This window comes from Mustela nivalis (genome assembly GCF_964662115.1).
Source record: "Mustela nivalis genome assembly, chromosome: 14".
NCBI classification, from domain to species: Eukaryota; Metazoa; Chordata; class Mammalia; order Carnivora; family Mustelidae; genus Mustela; species Mustela nivalis.
In genome coordinates this window covers 39,324,271-39,339,421 of record NC_139033.1, presented here as the reverse complement: position 1 = coordinate 39,339,421, position 15,151 = coordinate 39,324,271, and the positions used below count along the sequence as shown (strand labels likewise).

The window sequence follows — 15,151 nt, the reverse complement described above, 5'->3', positions numbered from 1 at the left end:
TGCTTCCCCTGCTTGTGCTCTCTCTCTCTCTGTCAAATAAGTAAATCGTAAAAAAAAAAAAAAAAATTGGTGAAATTCATTTACCAGTTTGTCATTGATGTCCTTGTTTTAATTAGTTTTGTGAGTTCTGAGTTTTGTATTATACTTGTTGCCATCCATATTTTGTGTGAAATCTGAAAAAGAAATTTAAATCTTTTTCCAGGGTTGATGGATTTGTACCTCTTCATTAATTAAATTATCCCACTATGAAGAGCATTGATTCATTACATCTCTCTAAAAGGTATTTCTTCTCAATAAATTATTGCTTTTGGCAGAAATTTTTTTTAATCTAATGTTTTGTTACCGTCCTATTCTTTTTTTATAAATGTGTGATAATTTATTTTATTTTATTTATTTTTTAGTTACAGTCCTCTTCTTGATACTTGATTGATTTCATCACGCTCATTATTACTTTTGTTTAATCTTCAGTTAGTTTTTTATGTGAGTATTCTATCAGATCTTTAATAAATGCTGTTAAGGAGATTAAAGAAAGTGCTTTTCATGTATATGAAGTCAGGATATTGTAAATACCCAGACTGTAAATTGTGGTTAAAATAGCCAATTTTCAACTCCACATTCCCTTGTGATGTGCCCCCAATACTCATGGCCACTTATATATGTCTGATAGGAGAGGAAACATGACAGAGGAAAAATCGTAATGGAAATTGACAGGGTTCTTCACCAGTGGCAGCAAAGACTGTAGTTTTGTACTTTTAGCAAAATCCATGATGCTTTGATTATCCTAGGCAAGTAAGGGGGCCTGAAATTTATGCTTCATTGCATTTGTGGCAAATCTTCTTATGGATGACTCTTAACATAACACATATGCGATTTGCATATGAAAGTATGAGATATGACCCAATTATTTAAGAATCTGGATGGCACTAGGTAATGCACACACAACACAGACACACACACACAAATCATCATTTCCAAATGAGAAAGAGGTGATACTGTAAAGGTTTTTTGTTTGTTTGTTTGGTTTTTTTTTGGCAAGCAATCACATCTGCATTAGTGTTTGTAAATACACTGATACAAAAAGTAGGGAAGAAAAACAGATACTTGGGAGAACAAGGAAATAAAAGCTATAGCTTTTTATCTATCTCACACACATATACTCAGAGTGACACAGAACTGGTTTAAACTACCAGTAATGTGTCCTGTTTTGAGATATGATGAAGAAACACTAGCCAACCATAACTTGATGGTTCCTCACCCCAGATTTGGCATTTTTCTAAACCTTGCCATGCATACTCACCATATTATACCTAGGAAGGTCCACTCTAATTTGGACTATGAATCAGAAAGAATGTATGATTCTTCCTTGGGCTCTATCCCTGCTAAATAGCTATCTAGATTATACCTTAAATGGAGCAGAATCTCAATAAACAGTGACTTATTTTTATTGAATTGATACTTTTTTCCAGGTACTATTATCTATTTTTAAGTACAACAAGTGTGTCATTATTTAGTAATCTTATTCTTCATATCTCAATTTTCCCAAAGCTTATGTACATAAACTTGACTCTTATCACTAAGCTCTCAAGTTCTGGCATTGCTCTTTTTCCATATTTCCAATGGAACAGTGTTGCTTTAAGTCATGTAAAATCTATAAAGGTGGTTATTAATATCATTTACACTGTACAACTGAGCCAAGAATAAAACATAAAGCTCATCTGAACCAAGAAATAATTTTTTTTCATAATGTTCGGTAGATTAAAAGCTGTTGGACATTTAAATGAAATTATTATTTCATGAGTTATTACCTGCCAAAAATCCATTTAAACTTTGTGTTAACTCAAATTGTTCCACCAGTTAGTGCAAAGGCTCTGAACTTCTACATGTAGCTCACCTGTTTGAATGATTTGATCCAAAATAAAATTTAGTGCCTAAAACCTCTGGCATTTTAGTTAAACATAGATGATCCTTTCAAAATTTCCTTTATAGTTTTGATTTATGTCTTTCCCTAACTCATCAAATTGGCTTTCTTGAATGCTCTCCTCAGAGTGTTCATTTGATTATTTATCAAATTTTTCTCTGCCCTCCTCTACCCCCTACAAAGAAATAGCAATGCCATCTTTTTTGGAAAGGATGTCATGCTGTAGGAAACCCAGCATAAATCAAGAATTGCACTTTTCTGTCACTAATCTTGTTATTCCTTTGAAACAGGGAGAAATCCTTTTGTGAAACCAGTTGTGACTCAGTGAATGTAGGGTCTTCCTTTTCTCTGTGGAAGGAGGAAGGATTTTTAGAACAAAGAACTACTTTTTGAAGAATCTGGGGAATGTTAGGTGTAAGATTAATGGATGTCTTGTAAAACCTAAGTTTTTCTTGTGTTTTCCAGGCAGTGCTTTGCCCTCTATTAGATAATAACCAAGTATTCTTAAATCCAGTTTCTTTTCTTTCTTTCCTTTCTTTTAAAGATAATTTATTTATTCATTTGAGAAGGAGCACAAACAGGGGGAAAGGTAGAGGGAGAAGCAGACTTCCCACTGAGCAGGGAACCTGACAAGGGGCTTGATCCCAGATGCTTAATCAACTGAGCCACCCAGGTGCCCCTTAAATCCAGTTTCTAGTTGAAGGCATGACAGTTAAAATTGTTGTCAATTTCCTGGTCATTTGATTCAGAAAATGTCTTTACTGTAATCTACAGAACGGCTACATATGTGGATAATTTCTAAAGAATTTCATTCAATTTACCAAATACTTATGAAAACCATTATGTTTTGGTATTATGTTAATAACTGTGGACAATCTGAAAATAAAACAGATAAAGGTTTTACCTTTGAGGAACTGACAACTCAGTAAAGGAAATTAAATAATCATCCAAATAAATATAGTGTAAAATTCAGTAAGAGAAATAACTGAAATATGTTATAAACAAATAATAGGGAAAATATATATCAAGTTTGGGAAGAATCAGGAAAGCCTCCTGAATACAGGGTCATCTGAGATGGGCCTCAAAGGTTGAGAGATTTGTAGACCAAGGAACCTCTCTTGAGCTTGCAAATGACCAAAACCAAATAAAAAACAGAGAAAGAAATATAGCCAAGGGACCGTGTTGCTTTCTAATATTAATTTTTTCCCTAAGTTCATTTTATGTCACTCTGGACAAATTATTCTCATTTATCTTGTCCCTAAAATGAAGATATTGGGCTGTTGATTATAATGTGGTCTATAGTATGTGAAGTAGGGACAATAAACAGGAGTTAGTGATATGAGTTAGTGAAATAAATTTGTGGGGGAAAGGGGGCCAGAAGACTTCAAAGTTCTCTCTGGAACTTTGGAATTGTATAATTAAGTACAAACCTAGCACCAGGTTCTATTATCATATTCTGACCAGAGGCAAGCAAACATTTATTTTTTATTTATTTTTATTTTTAAAAATTTTTTATAAACATTTATTTTTATCCCCAGGGGTACAGGTCTGTGAATCACCAGGTTTACACACTTCACAGCACTCACCAAAGCACATACCCTCCCCAATGTCCATAATCCCACCCCCTTCTACCAAACCCCCTCCCCCCAGCAACCCTCAGTTTGTTTTGTGAGATTAAGAGTCACTTATGGTTTGTCTCCCTCCCAATCCCATCTTGTTTCATTGATTCTTCTCCTACCCACTTAAGCCCCCATGTTGCATCATTTTTTAAAAAAAATTGTGTATTCTATCAATGAGCAGCACTGACCTTTGCACACAGTAGTTGGGCAATAAACTCTTTATCAGGTAAATTACTTATTATTAAGGTTTGTATCTTTGGCTTTCATTTGAAACATATTCCTCTGTTTCCTCATTTTGTTTGTCTCTTTGTGTTTTTTTTTTTTTTTTTTTGGTCTGTGTTAGGCAAAATAGCTACCTCTCTCAGTCTTGAAGGAGTGGCCTTGTGTAGGAGATGAAACTTATAGTTCAACCTTGCCCTAGTTCTTGGTTGTCTCTCAAACCTTTGTGATTATTGAAGTGGCCTGATTTGTTCTTGATAGATCACGGTTGTTGAGGGTGTACCAAGACTTGTCAGTGTTCTAAAAGGGGGCATCTCAACTAACACCAGTTTTATGCTGATTGGAAGCCAGATCCTCAGAGATCAGCTTTTAAAGTGTGCAAATATGTATAATCATGTGGGATTATACTTGTAAACCCTGCTGATCCCACTGAACTGTAAACCACCTGGTCTGGAGATACCCCCTAGGAACAAATATGTGGAGATTAGACAACATGCTACTGAACAACCCATGGGTCCACAATAACAAAAAATCAAAGAAGAAATAAAAACCCCTTGAGACAAATGTAAATATAACATATCTAAATCTGTAGGATGCAGCAAAAGCACTTCTAATAGGGAAGATATAGCCCTACACCAAGAAATAAGAAAAATCTCAAGTAAACAATCTAATTTTAACCTAAAGGAACTAGAAAAAGAATAACAAATGAAGTATATAGTTAGTAGAAGAAAGGAAATTACAAGATCAGAGTGGGCATAAATGAAGTAGAGACTAACAGACAATGAAAAAAAACAATGAATGAACTTCTCTTTTAACTACTTAACTTATTTACTACTTTAACTTAGAACTTAAAAGTAGTTAAAAGAGAAGTTACAACTAATATCACAGAAATAGAAAGGTTCCTAAGAAACTACTATAAATAATTATACACCAATAAATTGGATAATCTAGAAAGACTGAATTATAAACAAGTAGGAAAATCCTGGGGCATCTGGGTGGCTCAGTGGGTTAAGCTTCTGTCTTCAGCTCGTGTCATGATCTCAGGGTCCTGGGATTGAGCCCTGCATTGGGCTCTCTGCTCAGGGGGGAGCCTCCTTCCCCCACACCCTGCCTGCCTCTCTGCCTACTTGTGATCTCTGTCTGTCAATAAATAAATAAATAAATAAATCTTAAAGAAAGAAAGAAAGAAAGAAAATCCTATTAGACTGATTACTAGGGATGCCTGGGTAGCTCAGTTGGTTAAACATCTGCCTTCAGCTCAGGTCATGACCCCAGGTTCCTGGAATCAAGCTCCATGTCAGGCTCCCTGCTCAGCAGAGGAGTCTGCTTCTCTTTCTCCCTCTGCCCCTGCTCGTGTGCTCTCTCTCAAATAAAGAAATAAAGTCTTAAAAAAAAACATTTGTTATAAAAATAAAAAGACTGATGACTAGTAGGTAATTAAGTCACAATCTGAAACCTACCAACAAAACAGAAGTCTAGGGCAAGATGGCTTTACTGATCAATTTTGCCAAACATTCGAAGATTACACTTCTTAAAGTAATTTCACAAAGTCAGCATACACTGATACCAAACCAGACAAGAACACCACAAAAGAAAATTGTAGGCCAATATCCCTGATGAAGATAGATAGTCAAAATCCTCAACAAAATTTTAGCTAACTGAATTCAACAATGCATTAAAGGGATCATACACCATGATCAACTGGGATTTATTTTAGGGTTAAATGGATGGTTCAACATTTTGCAAATTCATCATCATGATACAGTACATTAACAAAACAAATGGATTTCATGTGATCATCTCCATAGATGTAGAAAAAGGATTTGACAAAATTCAACATCCATTCATGACAAAAACCCAACAAAGTTGGGTATAGAGGGAATGTAACTCAACAAAATAAAAGCCAGATATGACTGGTCCACAGCAACATCATACTCAAAAGTGAAAAGCTGAGTTTCCTTTAAGATCATGAACAAGACAAGGATGCCCACTCTTGTCACTTTTATTCAACATAGTATTAAAAGTCCTGGCCAGAGGAATTAGGCAAGCAAATGAAATAAAAGATATCCAAATTGGAAAAGAAGTAAAACTGTCACTATTTGCAGACATGATTTTATATATAGGAAACTCTAAATTCACTACCAAAAAACTGTTAAAACTAATAAATTTACTAAACTGTAGGGTATAAAAATCAATATACAAAAATCTGTTGTGCTTCTATATACTAACAATTAAACTATCAGAAAAAGAAATTAAGAAAATTATCCCATTTATAGTTGCATAAAATAATACCTAGGAATAAAGTTAACTAAAGAGGTGAAAAACTTGTATTCTGGAAACTATAAGACATTGATAAAAAAAAAAATTGAAGACACACACACACAAATGGAAAGATATGTAATGTTCATGGACTGGAAGAATTCATATTGTGAAAATGTCCATATTACTCAAAGCAATTTACAGAGTCAATGCAATCCCAATTAAAATTCCAGTGGCATTTTTCCCCAGGAACAGAACAAACAATCTTAAAATTTGTGTAAAGTCACAGAAGACCCCAAATAGCCAAAGTAACCTAGAGAAAGAACAAATCTAAAGGGATCATTCTCCCTGATTTCAAAGTAGGCTGCAAAGCTAAGTAATCAAAACAATATTGAATTGTCATAAAACAGACATATAGATTAATAGAACAGAATGGAGAGCTCTCAAATAAAGCCATGCATATATGGCCAATTAGTTTAAGACAGAGGAGGCAAGAATGTGCAGTGGGGAAAGACAGTCTCTTGAAAAATGGTTTTGGGAAAATGGGACAGTCACATGCAAAAGAATGAAACTGGACCACTTTCTTACACCATATACAAAAATAAACTAAAAATGGATTAAAGACTTGCATGTAAGACCTGAAACAAAAATCCTAGAAGAAAACATAGAAAGTGAGCTCTTTCACATTGATTGGTATTGGTGATGAATTTTTGGATCTGACTACAAAATCAAAGACAGCAAAAGCAAAAATAAACAAGTAGGAGTACATTAGACTAAAAAGCTTTTGCACAGCAAAAGAAAAAAAAAATCAATAAAATGGAACGGTAATGTACTGCAAGGGAGAAAATATTTGCAAATTGTATATCTGATAAGGGGCTAATATACAAGATATATGAAGAGCTCATATAGTTCAAGAGCATAAATAAATAAATAAATAAAGCCAATCTGATTGAAAATGGACAGAGGATCTGAATAGACATTTTCCCAAAAAGGACATACAGATGGCCAATGAGCACATGAAAAGATGTTCAACATCACCATCTCAGGGAAATGCAAATGAAAACCACAATGAGATATCACCCCATACCTATTAGAATGGCTACTATCAAAAAGACAAGAAATAGTAAGTATTAAAAAGGCTAGAGAGAAAAGGAACCCTTGTGTACTATTGGTAGAAATGTCAATTGGTGCAGCCACTATGGAAAACAACATGGAAATTTCCCACAAAATTAAAAATAGAGCTACCGTATGATCCAGGAATTCTATTTATCTGAAGAAGAATGAAAACACTAATTCAAAAATATTATATATACCTTTATATTCATTGCAGCATTATTTACAATAGCCAAAATGTGGAAACAAGCTGAGCCCATCGAAGGTTGAATGGAAAAAGAGGATGTGGTGTGTATACACACACACACACACATACACACGAATACTACTCAGCCATGAAATAGAACAAAATCTTGCTGTTTACAGGGATGGACCTTGAGGGTATTATACTAAGTGAAATAAGTCATACAGAAGACAAATACAATATGATTTCACTTATACATGGAGTTTAAAAAACAAAACAAATGAAGAAACAAAATAAAACTCATAGATACGGAGAACAGATCGTGGTTGCCAGAGTGGATGTGGGTGGGAGACTGGGAAAAATGGGTGAATGGGGTCAAGAGTTGTAAAATTAGTGTTATGGGGATATATTATACAGGATGGTGACAGCAGTTAAAAATATTGTAGTGCATATTTGAAAGTTGCCAAGAGAGTAAATCTTAAAAGTTCTCATCACAAGAAAAAAATTTTTGTATGGATGGTAATAGATGGTAACTAGACTTTATTATGGTGATTGCTTCACAGTATATGCAAATATTGAAGTCTTATGTTATATGCCTGAAATTAATATCTTATTATGTCAATTATACTTCAATTTTAAAAAAGACGTATAATAAAGATATTTCTAGTTAGCTACTCACAAGCTGCTGTCAGATCAGTGCTTTTTTCAGTGAAAGGAAGTGATATCCATACTACAACGCCTGTGGTGAAGTATTAGGAGGATCCCATGTTTGGAGGGACATTGAATGTCTTTAACTAGAGCCCTGAGTTCTCTTATGAAAGGAAGACAAAGTTTGAGAGTTAGACAAGAGGTCTTTGGATGCCAATCTCAGGATATGGAATATTCTTTAGGCAATAAATAAATAACAAGAGACCATTGTCAAATCCATAGGGAAAGACCAAAGAGAGGAAATTATTAAATGAGAGGCTTACTTGTCTTGATTTTGTACTGAGTACTGGGAAATTTGCTCGAGGACCTGATACTGCAATGGGAATAATTTATAGTATTTCATTTCCTTCATTTTCCCTGCCTGTCCTGTCACCCTGAGGTTATAGCTTGGGAAGTAAATCAAGATTACAGCTGAAACTGTTACCAAAGCACTTAGAAGTTCATATTGATTCTCATTATTATTTTTCCAGCCCAACTCCTAAGGCTCTTTAAGTTGTTAAGTTTGCTTTCTTCTTAGATGGGTGAGATCAGTTTTCTTCCCTAAAGAAAAATATTTCCATGCAAATAGATGCAGTGAATCAGAATACAGGGTTGTTTGGGTTCTAGTGTTTGCATAAGAAATGTAATACATTTATCTATCCCTGTCATGTGACTGTATTTCCTGTTCTCAGAACAATTTACTGTTGACTTTTGTCAGTTCAGCAACATGGGTTTGAACTACCTGGTCCACTTGTACACAGATCTTTTTTCAATAAATACATCATTATCGTACTTTAGATGCATTATTTCTTCCTTAAGATTTTCTTAAGGACATTGTTTTCCCTCTAGCTTGCTTTATGTAAGAATACAGTATATAATACATACAACAAACAAAATACATGTTAGTCAACTTCATGTTATCAGTAAGGCTTCTGGTCAACAGTAGGCTATTAATAATTAAGTTTTGGGAAAGTCAAAATTTATACCTAGATTTTCAACTGAATGGGGTTGGTGCCCCAAACCCCTTTGTTGTTCAAAGAATTTTGTTGTTTAGAATTTTGCTTTATTTGAATTGCAATAAAATATATTGTCATAAGCATACTTAATAAAAAACATCAGATAAGAAACGCCAAATATTAAAAAGTGAAAAAGGGCTCTTACTTCCTCTGCCTGGATACAATTGTTTGTAAATTGTAATTTGGGTTGATGCCTCTATTTAGGTAGTAACAACTACTGAGTTGCCACATTACTCTTTTTATTCCAAATAACAATGCTTTTCTTATTTATATATCAGTGAAGAAGAAAATCTCAACAAATCAATAATCCTACATGTTAATAAATCCCATATTATCAAAAATATATCTCGTAGAACCACTTCTCACCACCTCTGTGTTACCAACTCAAGCCACATGATCCCACAAATGGATTATTGATGTCTGAATGGCCTCCCAACTGCTCTTGATACTTCTCCCTTGTTCCCTACAATGGGTTTAATTATTGTCTCCCCCCAAATTATGCCCACCTCAGAATGTGACCTTATTTGAACTAAGGTCTTCACAGAATTAATTGAGGTGAGGATTGAGATGAGATTCTACTAGGTTAAGGTAGGTCCTAAATCCAATTAGCGTGCCCTTATGTGAAAAAGAAAAAGACAAAGCACAGAAACACAGTGAAGAAAGAAATGTGAAGATGGAGGTAGATACTGGAGCCATGTATCTGCAAGCTAAGGAGTGCCAAGGATTGCCACCAATCACTAAAAGCTAGGCAAGAGTACAAGATGGTTACACCTTGATTTTAGACTTCTGATAAATTTCTGTTGTTTTAAGCCACCCAATTTGTGATAATTGATTATGGCTGACCTAAAAAACTAATACACTCTCTAACAGTCTGACCTTAGTTCCTTCTACTCTTCTTTGCTCACTCTGCTTCAGCCGCATTGGCCTCTTTGCTCGTCCTATAGTTCTGTCTTTTTGTTTTTTTTTTTTAAATATTTTATTTATTTATTTGACAGAGAGAGACACACAGAGAGAGGGAACACAAGCAGGGGGAGTGGGAGCGGGAGAAGCAGGTTTCCTGCCAAGCAGGGAGTTGGATGCAGGGCTCAATCCCAGGACCCTGGGACCATGGACTGAGCCGAAGGCAGATGCTCAATGATTGAGCCATCCAGGCACCCCTATAGTTCTGTCTTGAGCCTTTACACTTGCTATTCTCTTTCTTGTGAACAGTCCTCCCTCAGGTGTGTGCGTGGCTTGTCCAGTCATTTCCTTAAGTGCTTTAAAAGATTTTAAAGATTACTTTATCTTTGAGATCTTCCTTGATTGTCTTATTAAAATTGCTCATCTCCCAAGACCAGAAACCATAAAAATCATAGAAGGAGTTATAGGCAGTAATCTGTCTGACACTGGCTATAGCAACACTTTTCTACATATGTTGCAGACTAGGGAAACAAAAGCAAAAATAAACTATTGGGACTAAATCAAAACAAAAAGTTTCTGCACAGCAAAGGAAACTGTCAACAAAACCAGAAGACAAACTACTGAATGGGAGAAGATATTTGCAAATGACATATCCACCCAATAACGGACTGGTCTCCAAAATATGTAAAGAACTTGTATAACACCAAACATCAAACCAACCAAACACCAACCCGCCCCCAAAATCCCATTAAAAATAAGAAGACACGAATAGGCATTTCTTCAAAGAGAACATACAGATGGCTAACAGACACATGAAAAGATGCTCAACATCATTCATCAGCAAGGAAATGTAAATCAAAACCACAGTGAGCTATCACTTCACACCTGTCAGAATGGCTAAAATCAAAAACACAACGAATAACCAGTGTTGCTGAGGGTGTAGAGAAAGAGAAACTCTGATCCATTGTTGACGAGAATGCAGACTGGTGCAGCCACTCTGGGAAACAGTATCTAGAGTTCTCAAAAAATTAAAAATAGAATTACCATATGATCCAGTAACTCCACTACTGGGTATTTACACAAGGAATACAAAAACACTTATTTGAAAAAATATATTCAACCCCATGTTTATTGCAGCATTATTTATGATAGCCAAAAGTAGCAGCCCAAGTGCCCACTGATAGATGAACGGAGAAAGAAGAGGTGGCATATATACACAATGGAATATTAATCAGCCATCAAAAAGAATGACCCATTTGCAACAACATAGATAGATCCAGAGTATAAGGCTAAGTGAAATAAGTCAGTCAAAGACAAATGCCATATGATTTCACTCACATGTGGAATTTAAGAAACAAAACAAGCAAAGGGGAAAAGAAAAGAGACAAACCAAAAAACAGACTCCTAACTACAGAGAACAAATAGATGGTTACGAGAGGGGAGGTCAGTGGGGGGATGGGTGAAATAAGGGAAAGAGATTAAGATTTCACTGATGATGAGCACTGAGTAATGCATAGAACCATTGAATCACTATATTGCACACCTGAAACTAATATAACACCGTATATTAGCTATACTGGAAATAAAATTTAAAAACATGAAGACCTAGAGCAGAAAGAAAATCTTAAAGAAAGTTAAAATTGCACATCTTCCTTTTTCCCCTGCCCACTGCTTATCCTTCTTTCTTGCTTTATTATTCTTCCTAGGGCTGATTACTCTTTGGCAAATATTTTACTACTTCATTTGCATATTTTATGGCTCCTCCTTTACTCTGTAGGCTGTATGGGTGGGGGTTTTTACTGTTTCTCTCACACCCATGTCCCCAGCACCTGTAATGTCACAGCATGCCCAGGCATAGATGAATGAATGCTTAACCTAAGCGTTCTTTTACTTCACATTTATTTTTCTAATTAATTAATTACTCCATCAAATATTTATTGAGTCTCTAAGCTCAATGCTTTGGTGACTATTACGACTCATCAGATTTGGCTGTTGCCATCAGAGGACTTAAAACTTAAAAGGGTATATATTATATTATATTGTATTATATTATATTATATTATATTATATTATATTATATTATATCATATTATATATATTTTATATAGATATAGATATAGATAAATGAAAGTAAAGGAAAGGCACTGAAGTAAAAATACCATGGTTCAAACATTGTGTCTGCTATTATTTGGGGGCATTTAAAATGTTTAATTCATATTTTTATAGATGATGTTTTTTGAAAAGTCACAATACAGACCAGTGAATGTCAATATGAATACAAAGTGCTAAAGATCCCAGAAGGGCAGAGATCATTTTAGGCAAAGGTATTCGGGAAGAGTGTCCTGGGGAAGGTAGTATTTGAACAAAACTATGAGGGTATGTGTGATTTTGGTTGATGGAGACTATCAGACTGTATGGCAAAGAGAGCAAATGATGCTGTAATACACTGTGTAATAATGGCTGTAAAAACTGTGTAATAATGCAGTGATCTGGCAAATGTGGCAATGCAGTGATCTGGCAGTGTGTCTGTCCGGCTTTAGTGGGAGAGAATGCTGGAGAGGCAGACGATAGGCGGGAGTATCTTGCACATCATACTGTTCTTATTTGATTCTTCTAATTGTGTTTGGGAGAGGGAGAAACAGGGATAGGAGGAGCGTACCCTTCAAATATATTTGAAAAACTTGAGGACTCAGTCTTTTGCCCTTAAATCCCTATGCATCATTTGTTTCTTCTCCCTTGACCCATCCATTTTAAGTCCTAAAGCCTCATACTCCACCCAGGACGCCAAAAAGAGTCTGGTCCTAGTAGAAACGGGGAAGTTGAATGAATAAGAGGTATTAATTGAGCCCATTTTCCATTCTTGGTTAGCCTGAGGGGAAGAAGTATTGAGAAGGGACTGTTTTCTAAGTTCTCACTCCCTGGTTGAGGTATTTGCATCTCTAATTCAACCATCCTCTTTGCCAGTCCTGACTTCTGGAACATCACTCTTTTTCATTTGCATGTGCTTTGGTAACCATGCCCTGTCTTGCATGTAGTAGGTACCCATGAAACAGTAAGTAATGATTTTTACTTCATTTGGCTTGTTTGTGGATTCCTCTCTCTTCCTCTTAGCCTTCCCTAGATGTAAGTTCTTGTGCTTATCATCTTTCAATTCCTTCATCGAGGTCACAGAGCTGGGCACATACCAGGCACCCAGTTAAAGTTCATCAAACTGAAATCAGTTCTCCAAGAATAAATGCTATTTCATAACTCTGACTTTCATATCTATGTGAGTAAATTTCAAATCTTTATCTCTGGACATTTTCTTTCAGTCCTATGTCTTCTGAAGTGTAATATTTGTAAAAGAACATTGAATATAAAATCAGGAGGTGGAGATTAAAGTCTTGGCCATGCTCCCTGCTGAGACTGCGTATTTAGAGCAAAATCTGGTATTTCTTCTACTCCCTTTTCTCATCTGCAGAATAGGGGTGAAAATCGTCGTATCCATACCTCCCTGGAAAATGAGCAAAGATGGGTAAATGTGTTGCCAGCAGTTGTGCTCCCCTAGGTCACTGTCCTGGTGATGGGACATCTTGCTGGACTTTTGTCATCATGCTTCGACCCTTAATTCCTCTACAAAGGCTATTCTTCTTTGAAATCTTCCTTTGTCTATTAATGACACTGCCAGCCCCTTAGGTTTAAAGTTGCTTACCATTTTCTCCTGTCCTTCTTCTTTGTTTTATGTAGTTGCTCTGCAGGCTTATTGATTCTTCCTTCCAAATGCGTTTCTGATCTGTCCATTCCAGGGTAGAAGTTTGTCCTAAACTCCTACCTTTGTCCCCCAACCGATACCTACTATCTGTGGTATCTCACTACCACGATTTGCTTCACACATCACCAACCAGATTTATTTTCAAAAACAACTGCTTACGCCATCTTACTTTCCAAGAGATCCTGGAGCCATTTGCTCTTGTGTTTCTTTCACTCATGCACATTCATCTGTTCTTTCAATTAACCAACATCTTACCCTTCCCCTACCTCACTCCCAGCATCTTTTAAATGCCCATCTCATGCCCAGGCTGTGTGCGAGATGCTAAAGATGAATGAGAAAAGAACTGAACTCCAGGAAGACTTTTGAATTCTCATCAGAATAAAGAGTTTTCAATTCTGTATATATCCAGCTCAGTCTTAACTTCCTTTCTGCTTCAGCACAATCCTCGCCCCCGCCCACTCTGGGCAATCTAGATTCTTTACTTCTTGACTAACATTTTGCATTCAACTTGATGTCAAGATACTCCCCAGCCCAGCCTGCTCTTCGTCCGTTAAGCAAACATGGACTGATCACCTCTGTGCAAGGTGCTCTCCCTTCTGCATACATATTTCAGGGTCTAATTTAAACTGTACTTTTTATGTACAAATGTACCTTTACAAAAAAAAAAAAAAAACAAAAAACAAGTCAATGTACTAGTTGTGCTCAAGTCTAAAATTCTATTACCTTCATCTGTACTTTATGGGGATACCAGATGCTGAATTATTCACAGCCTTATGATTTAGCTTACTTGTATGCTTGCCTTGCTTATACGCAATGAGGTGATAGACTCCAGAGGTCTGGAATCACAGAGTCATTGTTAGCTTCCTGTATCCTCTTCTCCCTCCCCTTTCCTTTACCTACCTCTACCATACAATGAACTGCCTGCAAGAACTTTTGTATAGTTTTCAATAAATTGAAGTACTGAAGGTTGAGATGCTGGCTGACATCCCAGTGCCCATTATGACAAGTCAGCTTATTCATGTTTTTTTCCCATGGATGATTAGTTCTGACAGAAATTGGTGTTAGGCTCACACACAGAAAGAGCTTCCATATTCAAATATGTTTGATAAATAATGGGTTAAGTCAAGTTAAACTAGTTTATTTACAGTAGGACTTCTTAGATCTTGAATATGCTAATAGACGCATTGACTTTTTCTAGTGGGGACTCTACTTTCTCCAACTTACTTTATGATAACACTCAAAATGTTTTTGTTGGGACACATTTGTGGATTTAGTGCTCAACACTCAGGCCTCTGGAATTGCCAGTTTTAGATCTCAGTACACCTAAGAATGACTGGCGTTCAGTTCTTGGTTTGTGATAGCTGCACAAAGGACCACATGGCTTCATTCCATCGCACCATTTTATCATCTACATGGTATACCTTGCAGGCATTATCAAAAGCAGCAAGTCATAAAAACAATATAAAGCATGCATAGGATGTTATA

The 15,151-nt window shown here is 35.9% G+C and overlaps 1 protein-coding gene across 6 annotated transcripts in view; it reads left to right on the top strand.

Moving 5' to 3' along the window:
• Positions 1 to 15,151, top strand: part of RAB27B (RAB27B, member RAS oncogene family) — a 206,502-nt gene that overhangs the window by 87,234 nt on the left and 104,117 nt on the right. For 3 of the 6 annotated variants that reach the window (XM_082699654.1, XM_082699653.1, XM_082699655.1), the window contains one exon: positions 203 to 280. The exons of the other annotated variants lie outside the window; for them this stretch is intronic. In XM_082699654.1, coding sequence (XP_082555780.1) covers positions 246 to 280 — 35 coding nt within the window. In that variant the 5' untranslated portion in view covers positions 203 to 245. The remainder of the gene's footprint in view (positions 1 to 202; positions 281 to 15,151) is intronic. 6 annotated transcript variants of the gene reach the window in all.